The sequence below is a fragment of the Sebastes umbrosus genome, chromosome 1 (genome assembly GCF_015220745.1).
Source record: "Sebastes umbrosus isolate fSebUmb1 chromosome 1, fSebUmb1.pri, whole genome shotgun sequence".
Classification (NCBI taxonomy): Eukaryota; Metazoa; Chordata; class Actinopteri; order Perciformes; family Sebastidae; genus Sebastes; species Sebastes umbrosus.
The window spans coordinates 40597013-40617553 of NC_051269.1; the positions used below are offsets into that span (position 1 = coordinate 40597013).

General features: G+C 40.6%; 1 protein-coding gene across 2 annotated transcripts in view; it reads left to right on the forward strand.

The window, feature by feature from the left end:
- The window catches only part of phactr3b (phosphatase and actin regulator 3b), a 66238-nt gene extending 52067 nt beyond the window's left edge, over positions 1 to 14171 (forward strand). For both annotated transcript variants that reach the window (XM_037781908.1, XM_037781918.1), the window contains exons 9-13: positions 7721 to 7776; positions 10378 to 10439; positions 10642 to 10782; positions 12043 to 12119; positions 13620 to 14171. In XM_037781908.1, coding sequence (XP_037637836.1) covers positions 7721 to 7776; positions 10378 to 10439; positions 10642 to 10782; positions 12043 to 12119; positions 13620 to 13635 — 352 coding nt within the window. In that variant the 3' untranslated portion in view covers positions 13636 to 14171. The remainder of the gene's footprint in view (positions 1 to 7720; positions 7777 to 10377; positions 10440 to 10641; positions 10783 to 12042; positions 12120 to 13619) is intronic.
- Positions 14172 to 20541: the final 6370 nt, after the last annotated feature.

Consider the following 20541-nt stretch of genomic DNA (forward strand, 5'->3'; position numbering starts at 1 on the left):
TACAAAAGTCAAACAAAACTATCTCTATTCCATTATCATATTCTACCAAAATGGCCTGTGTTGAACAATAAAATATTATAGATATAATAAGCATTTTCAGTCCAAAATGGCGTCAGCGGTTGTTGTCAAAAAAAAACACTGGAGTTTAATTTCTTTGCTTGTATAGTCTTTGATTAACCTCAAAGCATCGCAGTATCCAAGTACAGCCTCACAGAGCTGCTAGCACGGCTGTAGATTCTTAGTCTTGTTTTATTATTGGTAGACTTTAACGGTTTACAAAGCCACTGGAAGTTTCTTCATTGTGAAAGTTCATAGCTTACTGTATGTGCAGTAACCTACAGTGTTTGAGGCGTGATCGTGCTATTGGAAGTTGCCTCCTCCACACTGAGCTCCCAGCGGGATGTTCAAGAGCCAGACATGTTCAACCACTTGATCTGTGGACCTGCGCTACGGGGCAAAGCCTCGGAGACAAACAAGTGGCGAGATAAAGAATTGATTCTTAGTCTCATGTCTGACTCTTTGAATGTGTCCCATTCATCTATCATCAATAGCACAGCGAGCCTTTGAACAGAGGGGAGTTTTAAAGGGCAGTATGGAAGGCTCTTGAGTGATTTACTGAGCTTTTTCATAACATGAAATTTAGTGATGGGTGCGGTACAGTGTTAGGTGATGCTGGAAAATCTATATCCAAGCAGCATTTTCCTGAAAGCCTTTCATATTCATGTGACCTAGTAACAGTGGGAGACATCCAGGTCAACACTTGAACACAACCAAGTCTTGAACCAAGTTGCATAAACGTCGAGCTTCTGGCAGGCTCCTATTAAAGAGGGTTCCTTTAATTGTTCCTGGCAACTGCACCACCGCGTTCCCCGGGCGTCCCAGGCTCTCTCAGGCTTCCACATCCGACCGTGGCGCTCGTGTCCTCGGGCTCTGCCACTGAGGGAAAGAGGCGCGGGATTAGGACACACCTCAGTGGGCAGTAGCAGGCCGCTGCCCGGCCCGTGGCGCCTGACTCATCCCATTCTCCTCCACTTTTCACGGGCTGACATTCCCATCAGCACCTGCTCTTCCAGGCAGCTCATTGCTTTGACGTGCTGGTGAGTTCTCCAACAAACGAGGAACTTTTACCTCTGACCAAGCAGAGTGGGGGAGGACTTGTGAAGCGCAAAATCGCTGCAGGAGGCTGTGACTAAAGGCCCGTTAGGATTGTTTGGCAAAATAGAAACAGGCTGACTCACTCTAGCTTTTAAGGTATTTGGGTTTAGTTTTGTGCGTTTAATCCACAGCAACAAGATTGTCGAATGTAAAACAAATCTGAAGCATCTTTTCTGGCTTTAAGAGTGTGACCGCAGCAGATTTGATTCACTCTGTGAACCGAGGCAAATGCTATTGACCTGAAATGTTTTCCGCTGTAGACCACACATCCTACTATAGCTCTGCTCCATTTAGAACATCGACTCCCCTCATTCTCCAATACTGCCATGTCTCCGGTCCTCTTTTGTAAGCCCTCAGTGTTACAGCTGAAGCTGTCACAGGCTTATTATAGACGTGCTCTCTAGGTGCCATCCGCCCTGTCATTATTTTCAGGGCTGTGGACAAAATGTTGCGGCTTATAAAAGGTTTTCCATTGTTTTGTCACAGTCTGACCCCGACCGAAGTCCTTTAATATTGAATATCTGCTGATACTGAGTCTGATCTGATACTTTTATTTATCTAAATGACACAGCGTCCCGCTGCAAACTACAACCTGAAAACAAGATAAGATAGAACTTAATTCACACGGAGAGACATTTTTGTGCCAATGATCCTCGGTATGCATTGTCAAAAAAATCATATGTACATGTATATATATGTTGAAATAAAGCTGCACTTGATCCAAATACTGAAGGTCCTGGTTCAAAACTATTAGGGTGATGAGCTTACATTATTAATATGATATGAATGAAAGTTTAACTGCGAGAGTACGACTCAGCTGGAGAGAAGACGTATCTCTCTGTTGGAGCTGTTGAAACTACAGAAACACTCATACCACTGTACAGAGGTGTTACAGAGTGGAGCTTCTTCCCTCACAAATGATCTTTGGGCAAGTTTAGATTATAAAATATGGACGTAAAGTCTCTGTGACGTCACCCTTTAGGTTTCTGAAGAGCTGCTGTGAAGCTCAAAGTGGGTGGCTTCTGGCCGTCGCCATCTTGGCAGTGGCGACACGGCCTAACTCACGGCTAATCCAAAAACGGACAAAGAGGTTCAGACAGCTAGCAGCTAGCGACCTGGTACAACACCCACCGGTCACTCAAAGTGACCACGCCCTCATTATGCCGATCTTTAAGACTTAATATAATTTAAACGGGTGAGTTAAATAAAAATTCACAACTCTACAGTTGTCATGAACGGGGATTTTAGCTCTAGAGACCAAAACAGTTTTTTATACCAGGCTGTAGACATGTGGAGATTGACTCACTTTTGGAGCCAGCCTCAAGTGGCCATTTGAGGAACTGCAGTCGTTGGCACTTTCGCGTTGGCTTCATTTCTCAGCACCGGAGGTTGCAGCTTGGTACAGACATACAAACCTGACAACAGACTAGTTTAATTCTGGCTCTGGGTCAAAATTAAATATTATTTAGGGACGTTGGGAAGCTATTTCCTGAATGTTTTGTACAGTGCTCTTTGCTAATAAGATCGTTGTGTATGCACACGAGTAGGCCGGTTTCAAGCTGTTGAGGGCGGAAAATGTGGCAAGAAATTTTGCAAATCTCCAACAAAGGCTTTTAAAAAAGAAGATTGCAAGCTAGCAACCACAGATGTTAAATCAGCTTTGCAAGTTGCATGTTTTATGAGGAAAGAAATTCATTTGACAAATTTTTTTAGACCTCAAGGATCCACTGAATGTATGCAGAAACTTTGTTTCCAAGAAAACTCAACCGAGTACCTTTTAACATTCATGTTTTTATTAACCGTAATCACAATATTTCCTAAACCTCAAACAAGTATTGTAGTTGCCTAACCTTAACCATACTTTACCTTAATATTGGCATTGGACATTATCTGTGGTTTTGCAGGTATAGACTTAATAAAATAGTTGTAATAATGTGTAGAAAATAGTCTGAAAAATGTGTGTCTGTGAATTGTTTCTGTGGTTTAAAAGATTATAGCAGCCTGCGGAAAGTCATTCAAAAGCATAGTAGTCACATTTATTTTGACACAACTTGGGAAGAGCAATTGCGGGGGGACAGTAAGAACTTCAGGGATCATTTGGGCAATTTGAAGATGATGCCAGCTTGCCCTGCTGCGAACCCAGTCATAAAACCTGTCCGTCTACCTCAGTAATTTGGAGGATATGGGGTTATCCTGCTCTGAAAAAGACACCGTGTTCCCAGTAAATGTAATGTCCCCTTCTTCGGTCGGCACTTTCAGCCCCTGTGCTGGTCAGAACAACATCTGATCTAATTTTCCGCTCGCCCAGTCTGCTGGTGTGAATCATAGCTTCATCTCCCAACAGTTAAGAGCGTGAACACAATGTGGTCTGACCCTTCTCTGGTTGATTAAAGAAGCAGATTTTGTTATGAGCTTCTCAAGTGAGTCGTGACTGATTATCTTTATTTAACCTGTTTATTCAGGGAGCGCTTGTCCTGTGCATTCACGTCGGTGACATCTAAACGTGGTTACATCTGGTGGCTGCCCAGTAAAGCTTTTTTTTCTTTGGTGAACTGGACAGCTCGTGATTAAATCTGCCCTACGAAGAACAAACAGTATTATTTGAGAAAAAAAGAGTTTAAAGTTTTCAGGCTGGCTGGCAAACAGAATGTCTGTAATGTCTTATTTTATACCTTTTTAGAATGATTATTTTACCCTAAACATCATCAGAGACACTGTGGTATCTTTATTAGACAGAGATGAATTAAAGGAGGAATTAAGGGCAGCTACTGAGATGCTAGCTTAGCTAGTTAGCTTTAGGAGTAGATTGCTTTATTTTCTTCATCATGATGACATTTACAATACCTACTGCCTCATTACGTTATGTAGATTAACTATATTACTATATTATATAACTATACTATATAACTATATTAACTATATTACCAAGATGTCGGCCTCCGCACCAGCAACAGCCTTGGCCGGAGGCATTATGTTTTCGTGGTGTCCGTCTGTCCATCCGTTCGTACATACGTCCGGTCTGTTCTCGTGAACACGATATCTCAGGAACGCCCGGGGGGGGATTTCTTCAAATTTGGCACAAACGTCCACTTGGAGTCAACGATGAACTGATTACATTTTGGTGGTCAAAGGTCACTGTGACTTCACGTCCGTCCCATTCTTGTGAACACGATATCTCAGGAACTCCTTGAGGGCTGTTCTCAAAATTTGGCACAAACGTCCACTTGGAAAAAACATGTTTTTGGCCATAAATCAAGAATTCATTTCATTCATTCAATTTCTCACAAATGTCTAACAGGATAAAATGATGAAGGGATGACATTTTGGACAGACATGGATGTAAATTGCAACCTAACTGGTTGGCGGAGGCATACAACCGCAAGGTGGTATTTCTAGTTTATTTACAGATAACAACTGAGGAAAAATAGTTTTAGCTTTAGAAGGCTAGCTTACCAGCTAACTTTTTATAGCTCTGTTGTTTTAGCAATGCAATGCAGTATCGCACAGCCAGTGCTTACTGCATTAGCTAGTTACTGCAAATTAAAAGCTGCAAAAAGTCAGATTCAGGTTTTCACTCAATTTTGACCACTTGTCTTACTCAGGGGTTTAGCATTAGGCTACTTTGCCTGCTCATATTTTCCTAGTCCAGGGCCTTAAACTAACCTTCAAGCCGAGGTACATCCTGAAGGCCTTTACACACCGGGGGCGTTTTTTTTTTGTGTGATTAATTCATTTGCCATATATTTTTTTGAACTGTTGTTTTTCAATCAATCAATCAATCAATCAATTAATCAAACTTTATTTATATAGCACCTTTCAAACAAGTCAAATGCAATTCAAAGCGCTGGACAGACGATTGACAAAAACATAGAATGTTAAAAATGGATTTATAGACTAATGCACACCAAAACAACCAATATAAAAGTTAATTGAATAAGAAAGCAATACAAGATGGGTATTTAAGATAATAAAAGATAAATAAAATACAAGGGAATAAAAATAAATAAAAATTATGAAACGACACAAATAAGCAGATTGTATTAAAATAATAACATTTTAATAAAATAAAATAGAATAAAAGAGATAATAATGATCAGTTATGTAATAAATACTTTCACACAGAACACAAATATTACGCAGGGAAAAGGCGATGTAATTTTTTTTCAGAATGAGGTTGATTTGCTGAGCTTTCGCACTGCGATTAAAGGCCTCAACCAACCACATTGTGAGGAATGGGTGGAGTATTTAACAAACAACAACACAGAGACTCCGCATTCTGAACCAAGACAGCAAACTTTATTACTCCTTTTCAATATTGACAAAGGCAGCTTAGACCAGATCCACTCCTTCCGTTCCTTTCACAATAAAAGCCCCAGATATATAATATTTGCAGGCGAGTATTTTGCATTTTCGTATCGTTTATTCGTCACACCCCGGGTGTGTAAAGGCCTTAAACCACCCATATAACCTGAGGATCAAAGAAGTGATCTGTTTCTCCTAAAATACATGGAGCCTACTTTGGATCAAATCTAAACATTAAGCTCAGTAAAGGCTGTTCCTTGAGAGGCAGTATAGGAGTTTTCCTTTGGGAATCCAGTGCTGCTGTCTTGACAGCTGAGTGGCAAATTTAGTGTCCGTGAGTGTGCTGGGGGGGAGGGTTGGACATTTATCTTGGAAAGTCATGTGAGGAATCCTGAAATTCAGGTGATATGGAATGCTGACCACCGAACCACCGTATCTTGTTAAACATGTCGACTGCTTAGAGTAAATAATGCTGGCATCAGCAGCCGTGTCTCTCTGTTTGTTTTCATGTCATCTGATTCCACATGACTGCATTGATTCCACCATGTGACATACAACACGTCGTAGTCCTCATTAGTGCTGAAGTGATTAATTGATTAATCAATATGTTGATGAGGTAATCGAGTAATCCTTTGTCAAGTAATCAAGCAAAAATGACAAAAATTTGCTGATTTGAGGTTCTCAAATGTGAGAATGTTTTTTTTTTGTTCTATGTATTATATCCTTAAATATTAAATATAGTTGGGTTTTGGACTACCGTTTTTTTTTTTACCATTTTCTGACATTTACAGAGTGAACAATTAAACAATAAAGGGAGAAAGAGGAGAGAGGGATCTTCACTACTCCTTTCCTATGACCCTCTTTAATTATGGCCTATTACGATTACTAATATCTCTAATAGTTTCCCTCCAGCTCACCTACTTTAATTTTAAATGTATTCCTATTTACGTTAAGCTTAACTACAATTTATTAAATTTTTTAAAGATAAATATTATTTTATTTTTTTAAATGCTTCTCTTTAGTATTATTTAATTTTTTATTTATTTATTTCATATTTTTTTTTATTTCCTGTGACCGGGATCCAACATCTGGAAGGTGGTCCACTTTCTATATGTTTTTATTTCATGTCACGGACACTCAGTTATGTTCTGCATTTGATATGATGACCTTTGTCATGTCTGCAAAAAAAACTACTACTCGCACGCCTGGAACAGGAATTGACCCCAAAACCGAGGTACATACCGAACTGTGACACCAAAACCAAGGTACATACCGAACCGTAACCCCAAAACCGCGGTTACGTACCGAACCGTGACACCAAAACCAAGGTACATACCGAACTGTGACACCAAAACCAAGGTACATACCGAACTGTGACACCAAAACCAAGGTACATACCGAACCGTGACACCAAAACCGAGGTACATACCAGACCGTCACACCAAAACCAAGACACCAAAACTGAGGTACATACCGAACCGTGAGACCAAAACTGAGGTTCATACCGAACCGTGAATTTACCATATTTATGAATTTTGTGTACCGTTCCACCCGTACTATACATACTTGACTGTATGTGCATTATAAAGATTGAAAGTGAGTTTAGATGGGTTTACCTTCTCTTCAATCCTGTAAAAGCATGTGTTTTTCTGATAAACCTAGTATAGTGTTGCACAGCTGGCTTTGCTGCGGTGTGTTTGTATGTTTGTGTGTGTTTTTGCGCGTGTGTTTTTTGTGTGTGTGTGTGTGTGTGTGTGTGCATGGGGAATCTCCTCTCAGTCCCTCCCCTTCACATGAGTATAGTGTTCATGTGGTTAGAGGAGGCAGTCTGTGCAGCCTGCATTACTCAGTCACTCAGTGTGAGCGCTCAGAGCTCATCATCCTCCACAGCTCCTCCGGGACTCTGCAACACAACCAGCTCCTCTCTCTCTTTAAACTTCTCATCTCACCACAAACCGAACCGCTCTCTGAGAGGAAAGTCTCCTCTCATTTCTTCTCTTCTCTGGCTCTGGTCGCGGTATTAAACGCGCAGCCTGACTCTTTTCTTTCCCGATGTGGAGCCTTACATGTTGTGATAGTTTGGACTCGAGGTGGGACGCGCTGTTCGCTCTCTGGATGTGCGGATCTTGGAGCTCTGCGCACCGACGCAAGCATCCAAAGTGCCAGTAGTAGTAGTGAGGAGACTGAAGAGAGGAAAGCAGCAGCAGCAGGAGGAGAAGGAGGACGAGATGGTCCAGAACGTAATTCTGGTGTTTTTCCGCAGGAGACTGAGCCAGAGGCCGGCGGTGGAGGAGCTGGAGAGCAGGAACATCTTAAAGCGTGAGTTCATCCACCGACAGATGTTTATATCACCATGATATCAGGATTATCTCTGATGACCAGCACACATCTGTTAGGAGATAAATCTCACTATAGGGCGATCTGTATGTGTTTTTGTTTTTTTATATCCAATATACTTTTAATTTGAAAAACTTGGCTGATTTGACTTTATGGTTCAGTTTTAATAACATTTCTAAAATTGATCTTTGATATCTCTTTAAAAGTGGAAAAAAACAAGATTTTATAAAATGGGAAAGTGTAATTCAAGAAGTAAAAGTTACGGAAAAGGGAACTCACAAAATAAGGAATAGGGAGGATGTTTTTGAGAAGAGATGGAGTCTAACAGAAGGAAATATATAGTTACATGGGTTAAAACGCATGCACATATACATATGTATTTGTATTATTTAACAATATATTTTGTTATCGATTAACTTATTTGTTGATTTCATTTATTAATACTCTCCTATTTTTGTACTATTATTGTGGGGGGGTTTTTTATGTGTGGTTTTTTTTTTTATTTTTTTTTTTTAACTCTACTCTTTCTTTTTGTCATTATTATTATTGTTATTTCTTTTTCTTGGGTTTTGTTTTGTTTTTGAATGTTGAGGTTGTTTTCTCTATAGTGTACTTGATGGGTAAAAAATAAGGGAAAAAATAAAGTATAAGTATAAAAGTATTTATAAAAGTATAAAAAAAAAATAATATCTCTTCATAGTGACTTTAGACTGTGATGGTTGAGCTAAATGGGCACTTCAAAATAAAACCATTTTTATTATTTTAAATTATGATTATTTTGTTGTTTTTTAAAATATATATTTTTTTATTAATCAATTTGTGGTCGACAGAAAACTATAATTTATTTTAATTTTCAGTTAATAGTTTGGGTCATTTCTAAAGCAAAAACTCCAAATATTATGTTTCCAACTTCTCAAAAGTGAGGATTTCCTGCTTTCTTCTGTTTTATATGATTGTAAATTGAATATCTTTTGGTTTGGAACTGTTGCTCACACAAAACAAGTCAAATGGAGACGTCACCTTTGGTTTTCAGGAAGCTGTGGTGGACTTCTTAAAAATGTATTTTCTGACATAATGAATCAATTCAGAAAATTATCGGCTGATTAATGATTTCCAAAATCAATGTGATATTTCTGTATTTCTGTATAAGCCTCAGTCATACTGGGTCTTTAGTTAGAGCTGCAACGATTAATCGATTAGTTATCAACTACTAAATTAATCACCAACTATTTTGATAGGCGATTAATCGGTTTAAGTATTTTTTTTATTATTATATTTTAGCAACATATTTCCATAAAATAAGTTACAGATCCTGTATACATACACCACCCACCTATGTCTATCTAAAGTGCCTTATTTTAAGATTCATTATACATAGAAAAACCAAAACAACTATGAACAATTAGGGATTGATCTTGTCATTATCATACAATCATAAATTTAAAAAAATAAAATCTGGCCTGTGGGGTGTTACATAGTTAACCCAGTTCTCCCAGCGTGACACAAATAATTCAAATGTATGGTTAACATTTGCTGTTATCCTCTTCTTAAGTTTTTTTTTTAAGAAATAAAAAGTCAAAATTCTCTGATTCAAGCTTCTTAAATGTGAATATTTTCTGGTTTCTTTACTCCTCTATGATTAATCGGGAAAACAGTTGACAGATTAATCGACAATGAAAATAATCATGAGATGCAGCTCTAGTCCAAGTTGTATGTTCTTTTATCTTCCCCATGGGGGGGATTTGAACTCATATTTGAATCCTTGAAATGTCTTTATCTCCTTGTTGAAGCGATGACACTGTTTTATTCAGAAGAATCCCTTTACTTGTGTAGGGAGGAGGTGTCAGATCGTAACACTTCAAACTGTGAAACTAGTGGCGCCGTCCTGATGATACAAAACAATTATGAAAAGCACCACGACAGGAATGAAGTCCCTCGTTGTAGTGAGCCGTGTCTCCCTGTTGAGACGAGGCCACCTGTGAGCTCTGAGCAGCTGTCTGCTTCGTCACTGACCCCGTCGCTCTCTGACCACAGGAGCATGTGTTCAAGCTAAAGGACACTTAACACATTCAACTAGAAGTCTTCAGTAAAAATGAGTTGAATCATGTTGCACCCAAAGAGTGAAATCTATACTCAGATGGTGATGACAGGTGCCAGCCTCATTTTAATCTGCCAAACTAGTTCAACAGCTCAACAGTTTTTTTTTGTGAATGAAATGAAATGAAATGAAGAGAGAGATTAAACTTAAATGAAGTGACATCCAGTGATCTTTCTGCTGTGTATCTAATAAAGCAGAATCCTATTAGTGCTCTAATCCGCCCGTGTATCTCTCTCTAACTCCAGCACTGATCCACAGTTAAAGTCGGTCCGTGAGTCCTGTCCTCGGCACATTAGGAGTATTGATTGTGAGGCGGATCACACACATTAGCTCTGTTAATCACCTGTCCAGGCCCATGAAATAACCAGTGACTTGACATTTGACAACATCTCCAACAGGCCTTAATATTTTGTGGAATTATAGTCAATGCAACTAAATGATTTTGCTTTTTGGTTATAATATTTGGCTTTTTTTTGTGTTAACAGAAAGAAATGACCAGGTAGAACAGGAGGAGAGGAGGGAAATCAAACAGCGGCTGAACAGAAAGGTAAGCAGACGCACTGATCCGACCGTTTTCCTAAAATTCCTTCAATATAATCCCACATTTGGGCAGCGCACCAGCCCTCACGGAGGACTGACGACCAGTCAAAACAGAACCTTAATACCCGACCTGCTGTGGTTTTTAATATTTGGTGATTGAATGCCCTTATAAGCTGATGAGAGCTGACATTCATCTTGATTTTTTTCAGCTGAACCAGCGGCCGACAGTGGACGAGCTGCGGGACAGAAAGATCCTCATTCGTTTCAGTGACTATGTGGAAGTGGCCAAAGCTCAGGACTACGACAGGCGAGCCGACAAGCCCTGGACCAGGCTGTCAGCTGCTGACAAGGTAGATAAAACACACAGGACAGCAATACTGACCTTTTTAGATATTAAAAGTAGTACAACATTTTAATTAAGGGTCCATATTCTAATTTTTTTTGTGTGAAATAGACCCGTGTTGGTCTCTCTCCAGGGTTTCTGCAGGTCTAGAAACATCTTAATAAAGTATTAAAGGTCCCATATCGTGCATAGCGTCCTAAATTCCATTCTAACAGACTATTTAGTACACTCAACAGTATGTGAGATATTTTAGTATGTCTGCAATCCCAGTAGGAATTCAATAGTAAGCAAATAGCATACTGTTTCCGGTGAAATATTACAGTATGCATACACTGGACACTACACTGGCATAAATATCCCACAATGCAATGTGGTAGTGACGTCAACGTTCATAACAGACGTTGACAGACAGCTCTGTAACGCCAATAACGCTTCAATTTAACTGTAAGTAGAAGATACCACTTTGCTCGGCGTAATATTGTTTTTAGAGAGGAACTATTATGCTTATTTGCAGGTGCATATTTGTATTTTGGGTTTTATACTAGAACATGTTTACATGCAAAAGCTCAGTCTGCTCTGATTGGTTAACTGGTCCTGTGTTGTGATTGGTCAACTGAATCAAACTCTTCGGACTCCACTCCAGCTCCGCTCTAACTAGCTTTGTTTGAGGGCGCACCAAACTAGCCGCTAGGCAAGTATTATGCAAATGTGTTACTTGGTGACATCACCACGTTACGGAAGAAAAGGCGGGACTTCAAGCGAGACTTTTCAGGCAGCTCAGGAGCAGTGTGTGTTTCTGTGGGGGAGAGTAACTCCAGTGGACTTTGCAGACCTTTCGCTTGCACAAAAACACTATATAACACACTAAAGGAAAGGGGTCAAAAGCACAAAAGCATAGTAAGTTCTCTTTTAATTAGTTCAGACTTTATGATTCTCACAAATAATAATAAATAATTGTAGGCCATATTGTCCCTTCTGGTTTCTCATCATACTTTGGCTGTAATGATCATGAAACTGGTAGTAAACAGAATTCTTTGTGGTATTAAAAATGTCTTAAAGCATCTTAGATTTAACCTGATGAACCCTGCAGAAACCCTGTCTCTCATAATAAATAATACTAATATAAACTTACATAATCTGCACCTAAACATCAGATGTTTCTCCATTTTCATAACATCCTCGTTTGAGCTTCACCACCTGAGCGACTGCGTGCGTGTATGAAGGGACACACCTGAGCTCATCCTTTGTGTCGCTTTCTGTTCCGCAGGCGGCGATACGGAAAGAGCTGAACGAGTTCAAAAGTAATGAGATGGAAGTTCATTCTTCGAGCAAGCACCTGACGAGGTCAGTTTGAGCCACTGTTATTCTCCTTTTCTATTTTTTGCTCTTTTTCTTTGCTGTATTGCTAGCGGATGATGTCTGAGAGGGTCAGTGTGACATTGTGCAAAGACTCAAAGGTGCATTATCCAACAGTTTCACATCAATGAGTGCAGAGCAGGGCTTTAAATTTAGCTGCAACCAGGCCCCTGGAGATGAGAGAGCTGCACCCTTTTGCACCACCTCTCCACTATAATGAATGCCCGTATATATTTAGCTTACGTTTTGCTTTCATGTCAAGACAGTAGCTAAAAAAAACGACAACCCTGAAATAGCCGGGCGGTTGTGCCTACGCAAGACCCCATTTTTCAGGAGAGCTCATTGGCTGCTCTTAAAGGGGCAGTGTGCAGCATTTGGTGGCATCTAGTGGTAACCAACTGAATAGACCCTTTTACAGTAGACGTCATGATTACGTCACGGTGTTAGCTGGAGGCAAAACAAAGGAAAGACATGAACGAAGGAGGAAAGGAGGCAAACATGAATCACCTCAGAGTAGTAGGCTGAAGTTACACTTCGAGAATGTCATCTTGCTGTGCTGTTGAATGCCAGAATCGATATTGCATCCATTTGAGATGACAAACTGTGATTTGAGGCTCATGCAAGCTACCAGGCGTTCCAGAGATGGAGAGAAAATGTTGCTAATAGTTTAGCTTTGCCTAGTCTAACCAGAATTAGTCATCATGGCTGCTGCAACACGGAGGTGAGCTCACTACTCACGCAGAGGGTCAAACTATTACCGATATTGTAAGACTCCAACACTCGCGGTGCCTGAGAGTGAGTGAGTGAGTGTGTATATTTAGAAAAACTTGTATTTTCTTCAGCCATTGTTAAAAATACAAGCCAACGGAACTTGCTGGCCATCTTTAACTAACGTGTTCAGAGAGTTATTCTGCCTCCACTTATCGCTCCGCCCACAAAATGTCATCATGTTTAGTAACAGAAAAGGAGTCTACACCCCTCCGCTCACTCCTCCCTTTCCAAGACTGTGGTAACGTGAGCCGCTGAGTGCTAAACCGTGGTAACGCCGTTCACCTCGCTCAGAGGCCGTCCTTATCATCATAACACTACTTTAGGAGCAACGGACGGCGGCTGGTGTTATCATGATTTTGCGCTGTGTGGCTCACGTTACAGAGAAGTACAGCGGCTGGTATTTGGTTTGTCCGTTCTGGGCTACTGTAGAAACATGGTGGACTCCGTGAAGAGGACCCGCTCCCTATGTAGATATGAAGGGCTCATTCTAAGCTAACGAAAACACAACAATTCTTAGTTTCAGGTGATTATACACTAAAGAAAACATAGTTATGAATATTATACTCCATATCTGCTAATAGATCCCCCGAAATGCTCCACACTGGCCCTTTAAGAGCACAGTCCACTGGGCTAATGATAGGACTTTTGATTGATGACACACTGGTATGTAAATATTAAAGCACACGCTCACACTTCCCCCTCTTGTTCCCCTCCCAGGTTCCACCGGCCATAGCAAGGTTTCTTCTGTGAAGAGTTGCTGATATCTGGTTCTGTCAGAGAAGACCTTGCACGGAGTCTTCCGGCGCCCTGGCCCACAGTTAGTGGGAGTCCTGGTATTTGGGGTCCAGCGAAACCTTGGAGGCTATGTCTCTAGAAATGGAGCTGCCGGCAGACGGGGACGCATGCGGCGAGCTCCACTTCTGCTCAGAGGAACATCTCCTTAACCCTCACTTCACCTTGTCAGAGGAGCGGGAAGAATCAAGGTCATGTATTCGCCATAGACAAGCAAAGACTTTTTTTTGTAAACAGACTCTTTTGAAAGACGTCCTTTTCGATGCCACCGGGGGGAAATGTGCATGTGACCGAGTCGACCAGTCCCACTCCAGTATCAGTAGTCACATCCCCGAGCCGCGTCTGAGTCTCATCGATTCAGCTGATGCGTTTCATATCAACAGTGTAAAACAAAAACCTTGTCTGTGTCAAAGACAAAATTCCCTTTGTAAGCACTATTTATTGTCTGCACAATACAGGTTTTCAATTTGTAACAAACTTTGTGTATTTTGGTATTTTAATATCATGGCATAACGGAAATGTGATACTTAAAAATGCTCTCATAAAGGTCAGAATCAGGGGGATAACTGCTGATCATAAAGGGGGTGTAATCCCTTCAGATTAATGTGGTGAAGTTCACCTTGTTGCAATTAGCTTACAAGTGCAGGCAGTGACCTGTTTCTCCTCATCCTGCTGTGTATTGTTCTCTGATAAATGAGGACAGGGATCATGTGTAGGGCAGGTTAGAAAGGTTAAATCCTCTCCATGAAAACAAGTCCACCTGAGTGCATTTGTCCAATTGGGTTGTTGATCTAATGGCTGTTTGTGCTGCTGCATCACACTGGCAGAGGAACAAGAATGAGAATGGTTCTGACTCACTGCGATGTGGCGTCACACTCACCCCTGAGCTTGTTATTCCCCCGACACAAACCCATTAAAATGATGGGTATTGTCGGTGCGTGTGAGGCCGTTCAAAAGCCTCTTTCAGAAGATGGAAACCTCTTTCCTGATATTAAATGTGAGAACAAAGAGTAGCGACCCTGACGCGGGAACATCTCAGTCAGGCACGTTTCAGATTGGCAGTGCAATTTTTAGTTCTGACATCAACATGCATGTTACGTGAGTCACTGCCTCCGTCCTGGCACGGGTGGAGGAGCAGATGGCAGCTACAGTTAAAATCACACTGTACTCCACGACCACTCGCTGTCTGGAGTAACGAAACGAGCAGCTACCGGCCGAGAGCTGCGGCGGCGGCGGCTGATAGTGGCCAGTCCTGGTCCAGAACACCCCGGTAACCTGTGGAGCTGCGTGGGAGGAACGAGTGATGCTCTCATGGGCGTGAGGGGGATATCCTGACTTCCGGGTGTCCCTCAGATAGATGAAGGCCAACTGTAAACACACACACACACACACACACACACACATTGAACATATGTTCAGCAGTTTTTAGCCAACTGTAAGCGTGATGACTCGCTGGTTGAAAACTAAGCTTTGGATTATAAATCACGTCATATTTTGGACCATTTCCCTTTTTCCATATATTCCTGGAAAACATTTTTGCCAGTAATTTAGACTGAATTGCATAAGAACAATACACAACGTCACCGTTACTCAACAACTCTGAGCACCCATAAGTGTTATTTTTCACCACACATTAGCTTTATATTGACCTTAATCCTGCCAGCTGGTAGAGGTCTACTCTGTGTCATATCTCACAGGTGCTTTATTCCATCAATCCAATTTTTCATGACTTTGTCAATCAATTTGTTCCTAATGAATTGTTTTAATTAGTACTTTAAGAAAAAAGATGATTGGGGTCCCCATTCAAAATCACCCAATTGCAACCTATGCAGTTTTAATAGATCAAACTATTTATTGAGTCCATGTGTGCCATGTGTCCTAATTTAACGTAGCACACACTATCAGGGGTATAGCGGCACTCTATCTGTCGTTTTGTAGGAGACAGACACAGATCTCCTCATGTGCTCTGTTTATTTGCATTGTACACGATATGCAAATTAACTGTAACTTTCCTTAAATAATTAAATTTTTCAGATGATATTAAATGTAGGGTCGGTGATCTTGAGAAACCAGCAAAAGTACACTAGATTTTTAAAAATGATCCAACAGAAAAACCCAGCCCAGTGTTGCCAACTCTTTTCCAATGAAAGCAGCACTAGCTCCAAAAGTCTCTAAATCTAGAGAGAAAGTCACCAAGTCAGCCCGTCGCTTCAGGCCTCCCTCCAAAGCCACGCCCCCAAAATGATCATTACGAACATAAACATATAATGAAGGTGAACGGTGAACATGACTATTGTTAGTACTCACATCTATCAACGTAGCATGTTGTGGAAGACTACAGTGACGCACAATGAGACAGGCAGGTAGTCCGTCCAGTCAATACTGTACATGTCCTGCGGCCGCCACAGATACCAGATTTCTTTCTTTTTTTGTCAGAGCATTTTGATTTGTAATGAGAATTTCAACTAATATAACAAAAAATGTTTCTAAAATACTTTTAATTAGATAATTTATTTCTTCTCAAAACATTATTAGTTGACATTTTGCTATGATGGTTGTTTCTTACAGTAGTTTATTCTTGTGGTTCCCCCGGGAGACCTGTCGGTCGTCCTTGTACAGTATGTTAAATATCTTGGTAGGATGATCTTCAGATAGATAGATAGTAACTGTATTGATCCCGAGGGAAATTCAAGCTTTAACAAAATGTTGCTACTACAAATTAATATTAATATGAAGATATCAGTCATGCTCTTGAGACTAACTGAACAAATATTACAAGTGACACAGTTCTTTTATTCCAAAACACACAGGCCATAATGGTGTCTTACAGATGTAACTCATAATCATAATAATGATGCATCATTTCTTTTTTTTTTTTTACATTTCAATTCCATTTCAGTCCCCGGAGCAAACGTCACTATTGAGCATCATGATGGCTCCTAATATGGTGTCCTCTTATATAACTACCGGCAACAAGCACAAGATGACAGCCCCAAATAAAGGCACAGCGCTGCCAGGCAGCGTGGATGTCTGCCCCGACGGCACACTGGCATGACAGCTAAGACAGTTAGTGAAGAACATTCATACAAACGAGCTCCGTGTTAGAGCGATGAAACCCAGCCAGCCCCGAACAACTGGGGGGGGGTGTTTAGTTTTGTTTCTGGTTGCAAGGTTTAGGAAAGTACAGAGGACATACCAAAGCCTCACAGCACTAAGACCATTTGCAGTTTGCAAATTATTGCTGTGCACATGCCTTCATCCACGGTGCCTCGCAGTAACTGCTACACTGGAATAAGTCATCGTCTGTGAATCCAGTAATTACAAGCAACCTACACAGGCCAACGACACAGAGCTGCCAGGCTAGGAGTCCTGGCAGCCCTGAATGCACATTTCTGTAGAACGTTGTAGATTTTTTTTTCTAAATAGATTGATTACAAATGTTTATATTATATTTATTACGCAACTGTGTTGAATACTCTATTCTGATTGGTCAATCGCGGCGTTCTGCAGTCTGCAATTTCTGTATTACAGACCGTTGCAATATATAGCAGACTGTTGCAATGTAGAGCAGACCGTTGCTATGGGCACAGCTCTGATGTCGGACTCTGGCGGACCGTTTATGTGTCAAAATATTGATTTCTTCATTAAGTAGCGATGTAATAAGTGGGATAATGTACAGCTAGTGGGTCATTGTTGTGAAATATTACACGGCTGTGTTGAATACTCGATTCTGATTGGTCAATCACGGCGTTCTGTGGTCTGTAATTTCTGTATAACAGACCGTTCCTATGTATAATAGACCGTTGCTATGGACGCAGCTCTGATGTCGGACTCTGGCGGACCGTTTATGTGTCAAAATATTGATTTCTTCAGTAAGTAGCCGTGTAATAAGCAGGATAATGTACAGCTAACGGATCATTGTTGTGCAAGAATCCCCGACAGGGCGATGCTGCACCCCGATGCCTGTACATTATCCCTTACGTATAACACTCTCAGGAATCAGTGATGGGATAATTAGAGTAAACCAGCCCATCACCCATCACCCATCACCCAGTCCACAACCAATATACTGTACAGTACAATAGTTTTTTTGTTATAAGAACATAATTTGCATTATGTGTTCGGGTTGTCCGTCCGTCCCTCCGTACCATTCTTGTGAACGTGATATCTCAGGAACATCTTGAGGGAATTTCTTCAAATTTGGCTCAAAAGTCCACTTGAACTCAAGGATGAACTGATTAGATTTTGGTGGTCAAAGGTCACTGTAATCCTACGTCCGTCCCATTCTCGTGAAAGCGGTATCTCAGTAACACCTGGAGGGAATTTGATCACATCTGTCACAAACATCCACTGATTTGAATTTGGTAGTCAAAGGTAACTGTGACCTTACAAAACACATTTTTGGCCATAACTCAATAATTCATGTGCTGATTGTCTGATTGGATAAAATAATGAAGTGATGACATTTTGGACAGACATGGATGTAAACTTGCAACTGGTTGGAGGAACCATACATACAACCGTGAGGCGGTAATTCTAGTTTACTTTATTTCAGTAGTGAATTAAGAAAGGCTCAATAAAAGAACTGGTATTTATAATGTGCATTTACTGTATAAGGTTTGAAATAGGAGGAAAAATTGTGCAAACAAAACACATTTAAGTTGCATGGATCTCAAATAGTGGGAGGTTTAGAGACAAACAGCGGTGGAATGTCACTTTTTCTTAACTACATTTCAGAAGTAAACACTACTTTTTACTCCACTACATTTAATTGACAGCTGTAGTTGCTAGTTTATTTATTTTACATACTAAACACCATTTTTACATGTTTATTTACATGTAAAAACTTTTACTTTATTTTGATTTTGAATGTAGGTATTTTACTTGTATATTTTTACATTGTTGCATGGCTCGTTTTACTTAAGTATCTGATCTGAATACTCCTTCAACTAGTGGAAACAAAACTCAAACACACTCGACATTCACTGTATTTTAAATGGAGCATGTAGGGTCTTAACATTTGAGCAATGGTTCCATCTAGTGTCCCATAACTGTAACATCTGACTGTCTCAAATATTTACACACAGTTATCAGTGTTCCTGTAGTGAGTGGTTGATCAGTGGTGTTGTATGCACAGTAGCACTTCAATCACCAATGTGAATTTACATTTTTATCAAATCACAGGAAACCCAAACTGTATTCTCTTACCCCATAAATTAGAATTATAGTTAATAACTTAAGGAGTTTGTTTCTCAACATCACAATTGAAAATACTGTATGGGCCCGTGTTACTATTATTTTTGATGACAATACAAGGGTATCAGAAAAAATACCAACTTAGGTTTAGTTGTTTGTTGTTCATTTAAAGGGCCGGTGTGTAGGATTTGGCGTCATATAGCGGTGATGAGGTTGCAGATTGCAACCGACTGAAACGCTCTGAGGAATAAAATACAACACGAATGCACCAATAATCTGCAGCGCTGTCCGCCTTGAATCGAGCCAGATTCAAATGGTCTTCGCTTGTTCATTTAGTGCTGTACCACAAAAATGCGAAAACGTGAATGGCCCTCTCTGGAGCCAGTGTTTGGTTTGTCCGATCTGGGCTACTGTAGAAACACGGCGGCCGGCTCCGTGGAGAGGACCCGCTCCCTATGTAGATATAAACGGCTCATTCTAAGGTAACGAAAACACAACGATTGTTATTATCGGGGGATTATACACTAAAGAAAACATACTTATTAATATTTTATTCCATTTCTGCCAATAGATCCCCCTAAATGCTGCACACTGTACCTTTAAAGAGTAGGTTTTATTTATTTTGTTTTGGGCGTTCAGATAGCTGCGATCATGTTTAAAGCACTCCGATTACTGTACAGCTGCAGAGACTAATCCTACGATGCAGCCTGCCAGAAAGTTTGGAATCCGGCCTCTCGTATCAGTGGAAACTTTTCGGTGAAAGGTCAGTGCGGTCCGGGATCTGAGGGAGAGGGTCACGGTGCAACAGGGGAGCTAACGCTGCTCCATGTAATCCTCCTCCAAAAAACAAAACAAGCTCCAGAAGAATGGGGTCAAGCTCCGTTGGTGGCAGCAGAAAAGTACACAGTTACAACAAACAAGCTGCTCAGGTTGCCGACAGCTCATTAAGCCCCTCTCCATTTGTGTGAAATCAGCAAAGAATATGGATTTGTCACCTTGTGCAAATTCTCTGTTAAGATGCAACAATGGTATTAGTGTAACTCACACTGTCAATCATTAAATTGGGTCACCAGACTTGCTAAAGTGCAAAGTGAGCAGAGTCTCAAAGGTGGCAGGGATTTAATAATCTAAATAAAAGACCAGCAGGAGCAAAGGAATCCTTCCATGACTCCGGCTCTGGCTCCAGATTTAATAATGTAATCAGAAAGCCAGCGTTATAAACTAGAGGTGTGGGTGGTGGTGTGCTTTTGAGCTGCATTGTGGGAAATATAGCATCCAGTGTTTTTGGAGCTATTGGGGACTAAAAGTCAGGATATCTCGGCCTCTGCTGCTGATTTTGACCATTCTGTTTTTAATCAGTCTCTTCTGAGTCCCACAACGTTGTGCAGATACGTTACTAAATAGATGGCGTACTCCTTTAATGGTGAATTACCAATGTGTGGTGAAGCAAACCAGATGTTGATGTATCACTGTACCCATACCGATGTATTATATCATATATTAGAAGTAGGGCTGCAACTAACGATTACTTTCATTGTCGATAAATCTGTTGATTATTTTCTCGATTAATTGATTAGTTGTTTGGTCTATAAAATGTCAGAAAATGGTGTTTCCTCAAAGCCCAAGATGACGTCCTCAAACGTCTTGGTTT